Below are 5,983 nucleotides of genomic sequence, written 5' to 3'. Positions count from 1 at the left end.
CTGAAATGATGAGAGGGAGAGTAGGGAGAGGAAAGAAAGATCAAGACACGTCCCTCAAATACGCTAATACAGTGGAACTTGGTTATAACGTCATCAAAGGGACCGGAAGATTTTTAACGTTATATCCGAGTGACGTTATAAAAAAAGCAGCCTTAAATCTGAGTGAAAGGACTAAGTAAAAACGCAAATGTTCTGCAATATACAACACTGTTTATTGAAATCTACTCGTACATTGGAATATGTCCAGACACCAATTAAACAAAAGAGTTGCATCCCGTCACCAGCTCAACGTCCAGCTTGTGACCTGTTTTTGCTTTTGATGTTTCCACACATGGTTTCTATGAACTTTGGCACATAATACAATCACACTACCACTTTTGTAAACTAAGAATCGCAAAATTTTTGACGCTATACCCGAGCGTCCCAATATTTGTTGATGGTATAAACGGGTTTTCGTACAACATAAAATGTTCAATTTTGGCTGGTCTGTATAAAGTGTGACGTTAAACCCGAGTTGACATTACAGCCGATGCCATTATAACCAAGTTCCACTGTATTTGATAAGGCTGTCCAGAGAAAAATTCATCTTGATGTTGAATCAAATCACAAGACTTTTCATGTATAAGCAGACCACTTCACTACTGAGGTTCCTTCATTCTCGTGACAATTTTTGAGCATCTGAGGCCAGTTTTACAGACTGGCCTCAGATTCTCAACAGTTAGAGGATTAAGATGGCTTCCAGGAAGAAAAACCAATATGGCTAAGTCCAACACCAATTATAAAGCCTCACCTTAGAAGAACACAAGTTCTAAGGAAAATGATGCAAAGGAAAGAAAAATCTTTTGTCTCTCTTAGGTAAGTCACAATAATTATGGACACATGCCGAGAAACCAAAATCTTCATGGAGGAGTGCAAGTGGAAATTTGTAGGAAAACAGTTATCAGCTGTTTGACATAAATAGAGAATAGGTGGAGTGAAACTGTACCCTCAGACTATTGGGGAAGCCTCTTTGTAAGACAAAAACCCAATGAATTCCAACCACTATTCAATCTCGTGGATAAAGGAAAAGATATCCATATCCTCTACAAAATGGAAAATCCAATATACTGTGCATTTCTAGCACATGAAAGAAAGTTACAAATGAAGCTAGAAGGCCTAGAGTAAAAAAAGAAGAAATTTGAAGGTGGCAAAACAGGGCACATCCTTAAGACAGGACAGTATCAAAACAAACCATTTGCCTTCCCAAAAAAATATTGAGATATCGTTCTCTTCAGTGTGATGCAAATGTAGCACGAAATAGGATCAATTCTACAACTTAACACTTAGGCTGCAGTTATTTTAGGTGCTTTATAATTAGGGATGGACGGATCCAGGATTTTTTTTATTCGGATCGGATCCTTGATTTTCGGAGTCGGATCTTTCGGATCCAAATGCATTTTCAAATTCCTGATGCTGAGATGATTGTTCAATCTCTTGGGAAGAGTCACACTATGTGCCAGTCATATTTTGCCTTTTTTATTTTCCACAGCTGAAATTCTCCTACGTAACCTCTGTGAGAGTTTTCAAACAAAATGGTTCATGAGTAGGACAAGAATCGCATCCGACAGCGCATTCGAAGAGAGAACCGGAACTCTTTCCGCCCTTATGGGGCATTCACTGAAGCTATTATTTAAAATTTCAGATACAGATCCGATGTCTATCGTGACTTTGGATCCGATGCATCCGATGAAGGGCAATATCCGTGGATATTTGGATCCGAGGTATCCGATCTGACCATCCCTATTTGTAATCCAATACTGCAGACATTTTTCCGTCATTTGTAACAGTAAAATTGCCTGTATATCACAGTAAGGTCCATGAGGTTTTTATTGCTGATCATTTTGATTCATTTTCCTTTTATATTATGCCATGCCTCATCGCATTGACTGTGCCTGTCAATGGACAATCTCTTCCGCAAGCCACAAAATCAAGACAACACTGATATGTGCATAGTTATAGATGGATAGTCAACATGTCAATATTTACATGCAAGTTCAAATTTTCATCGCACACAGCATCACATACATCGTAGAATCACAATGTTACTCCTTATCATCACCTTCATCCAAATTAATATAGCAATAAAAATAAAATTTTCAGGCATTGCCTCTCTCATGTATACATGAATGGGACCTATTATTATGTTTTCTCATGTGGCCCTGAAATTATTTCAGGTTACAGACTTCAAAAAGCAGAAACCTCATTTAATTTCAGATGCTATTGAATGAGTCCAAAGCTCTTCAGAGACAATCACCTCATAGAGGCCACTGGCGGATACAGAAAAAACTCAGGGGGGGGAGGTCGTGGGTCGTGACTCACTTAGACTTATCTTGTAAGTTGAGCTATCTATATGCCAGACAGAAACATATAAAATACGATGACATATGCGTGTGGTACAACTACTCGATAACTCAATTGAGAGTCGACTGGCGAAAGAGACGAACGAATAGTGTGGAAAAGATTGCAGAAGTAGATTGGCAAAAGTAGATTGGCAGAGGGTGGCAATGTGGGTGGCCCCTCAAGGGGGGGTGCATGCCCTCCACGCCCTCCACACCCTTCTTACATGTATCCACCACTGATACAGGGTGAAATGGCTTTGAAAGAAAAATATCTTGTTTTTAAATGAAAGATCATTTTCATTTGTTCATGTATTTATCTAAAAAGAAACTTAATGGAGAGTGATTTCAATAAGTAACTAATATATCAGGTTGAACTTTATTTCTATGACTATCATTCTCTTCCTAATCTTATACTTTTATTGCCTAACCTATAAAAAGTGCCAAGCAAAGACTTACCTGGAGTCCAAATGTGTAAACTTCCCACAGCAGCACTCCAAAGCTCCACACATCTGAGTCTGTGGTAAATTTGCCGTACAATATAGACTCAGATGGCATCCAGCGAACAGGAAGTAATGACTTTGATTGTACGCGATAGTAATCTGATGAATATACATCACGTGAAAGGCCAAAATCTGATATCTTCACGCACAGCCCATCTCCGACTAGGCAGTTGCGTGCCGCTAAGTCTCGATGAACATAATGCTGAGCAGAGAGGTACTCCATTCCTTAAGGGGAAAAAAAGAAGTGAACAGGAACTTACAATGCACAAAAAATGAAAAAAAACAGGAGATGAAAACAAAAATTTATGAAAAGAAACATTTTTTGTATTCTAGTTTGCAGTTTAGAACACTAATGATTAATATTTTTTCTCAAAAACAATAATTAAAATAAAAGAAACATAGTTTGCATGCTTTGGCATAAATCCAGAAATTAAACATTATCTAGTACTTTTTGATAGAATAAATTACATGTATTCCGACCTAAAGCAGTACATGCAAAATAAAATAAAATTATTGGATATTAATGTCAGCTGATTAGCAGCATCGTACAGCAAAGATTGATAAACGCATAATTCATTAACATGGTTAGGCTTTTTACGCCGTACAACTGGGAAAGCAGCACAACTGAAGGTCCTACAATTGAGAGTGACTTTCATTGAAATACATTTATTTAAACAAGACATACCCACTTATGTTGTGCAACCAAGAGAGTCATAAAACTGAAGGTTGTTCAACTGAGGTTCCACTGTACCCAAATTTTGAAAATTAAAATCTGTCGTGCTAAATGAACATAATTTATCATTATCTTGGCTCTAACCTGCTGCCACTTGTGTCGCGATGTGCAACAGGTCATGCTGGCTAAGGATGGGATGGCCTCTCCTTCCATTTCCCCCCACTGTAGCATCAGCCACCACCTCTGACTCGGCCCGAGGAGAGTGAGCCATTAGGTATTCATGAAGATCACCCTGAGTACAGGAAATTGGCTGTTTATTACCAGGCATAAACACACATAAAACAGGGTTAAAATCAACAGAAGCATGCATTATGGGCAAGAACATGGTGCTTTACCAATAAAATAATAAGACCATGTCCACATTTAAATTCTTGAATCTAAGAAGAAAATATGAACAATGCAATTTTTATGGGTCATAAGGACTGCCAACCACAAGCTGATCTATCTGCTGATCAATCAAGAAAAAAACAGTTTTTGATCCAGTAAAGTGCATTATCTTCATATTTTTTTAAATAGCAGAAGGAATGATTAAGAATGCCTCTCAACAGCATTAAGCAAAAGACAATTGTTAATGGATTTCTATGAAACCAAGCACTCAATCGTTATGAATAACTAATGATGTATTTCCATAATGACATATGTACTATTTCCTAAACGGCAGGCACGTAGCCATAACTTAGCTTCCTTAGACAACTTAGCCATGGGTAGAATTTGTGTTGCCTGTACTGATTCATATTTTCTCATCAGTTATAGCACGAATCAGAAAACCATAACTTTCGTAAAATCAGCTAAATATTCTATATTAGCATAACACTGAAATTTAAATTCATCATTGGTTATAGGCAGACAATTACATGTAATTATATCAAATATACAAATACTTTTCCCTTTACAGATAATTTATTGCACCTACTGTGATTGCAGCTCCTCCATTGGATTTAACTAGCCCTTTTTAGAACTCAATATTTAATTTTTATTTCTAAATATAACTCGAGGTGCTCTTCTAATTGTAGTAAAAAAATAAGAACATTGCATTTTTTTCATCCAGTTCTGAGCTATCCTGAAAATTTTAGTGCTCTAGTTAATCAGGAAGTGGTCAAAATTTGAGTTGCAAGATTTTTCCCGGTAGGACAAACAAGAAAGCCAGTATAATAAAACGTGGTAAAAATGGAGTGTCAGAGAATAGATGTCCCTGGATGAGTCTCCTCAGCAGTTGTGTAGAGGGTAGTCGCCACAACGGAAAAGCTTTTGGGGGGCCCCTAAAGGCTATGTGCCTGGGCTGAGGGGATAAGTATAAAAATCATGATGAAAGGAAGCGCATAGATAGTCACCTGAGCCATGTACTCAAACAGCATGCAGAGGGTATCACCACGAGAAACAACTCCCACTAGGCACACAACATTTGGGTGCCTTAGCTCTGACATGAGCTCAACTTCGCGTCGGAAATCTGCCACTGTCTTGGGACTGGCATTCTCCTTCAAGGCTTTCACTGCCACCGGCAACGGACTCTCGACATCTGAGGACCACACCTCCCCCTTGTACACCTTGCCTGACCAAAATGAATGGACAGCACATAAAATAAATGCCAAAGACAAGCAAGAAAAATGAAAAGTCTTTTAAACCCAGTGACACAAAAGACTGCCCATTGAAACAAATTTAACGGTTCATGACAAGCGATATGGTGGAAGAAATTACAGAGAGAAATTAAGTGCATGAACAACCCGCCTTTCGTTACTGAATTACCGTATTTCTCCGAATATAGTGCCCCCCATAATTTTGAGGCTTCAGTTTCAGGAAAAGTTAAAACAATGCGTTTGAATATTGTCCCCTCCTTTACTTTTACTACGGGCATTTTTGGAAAAAAAGGGGGGACTATATTCAGACATATACGGTACGTTCCAGAAGTCAAAAAAATTTTCCAGAGCATTCCACTTTGAACTGAAGTATTCATGAAATAATATTCACGATTCAGATCAGTACACATAGTAAGTATAGTAAAATTAATCAGAGGTAAAATTAATCAGGTAAAGGCCTATGAAAAGTAATGGGCATGATTAATGTGAAACACACACAAATAGTGATTGGTAATGACTCATATGGTGAGATCACTATAAAACAAGCAAGAGCTACTTGTCGATCTAGCTATGGTAGCACGGCATTCATGAATTACATTTACAGGATATCCATGAATGGCTATTTTTGTGATTTTTCGAACCGCCCCTCTTCCTCTTTGGTAAGATGTCAAGAGACTTGGCTGAACAATCTCCAACCCGAAACTTGCATGAAAAACCCCATCTCGTGCCTTTCACACTGACAACTCCACCAACAGGGGTAAAAAAATTGCTATCTAGAGGACTCTGCTCCTAACTCAC

General features: G+C 38.2%; 1 protein-coding gene across 1 annotated transcript in view; it reads right to left on the bottom strand.

Moving 5' to 3' along the window:
* The window catches only part of LOC124166514 (tyrosine-protein kinase transmembrane receptor Ror), a 122,033-nt gene that overhangs the window by 2,839 nt on the left and 113,211 nt on the right, over positions 1-5,983 (bottom strand). The window contains exons 11-13 of the mRNA XM_046544057.1: positions 4,943-5,160; positions 3,696-3,843; positions 2,835-3,103 (exon numbers count right to left, since the gene is read on the bottom strand). Of these exons, the coding sequence (XP_046400013.1) occupies positions 2,835-3,103; positions 3,696-3,843; positions 4,943-5,160 (635 nt within the window). The remainder of the gene's footprint in view (positions 1-2,834; positions 3,104-3,695; positions 3,844-4,942; positions 5,161-5,983) is intronic.

This window comes from Ischnura elegans, chromosome 10 (genome assembly GCF_921293095.1).
Source record: "Ischnura elegans chromosome 10, ioIscEleg1.1, whole genome shotgun sequence".
Lineage (NCBI taxonomy): Eukaryota > Metazoa > Arthropoda > Insecta > Odonata > Coenagrionidae > Ischnura > Ischnura elegans.
This window is presented reverse-complemented; position numbering and strand designations above follow the sequence as displayed.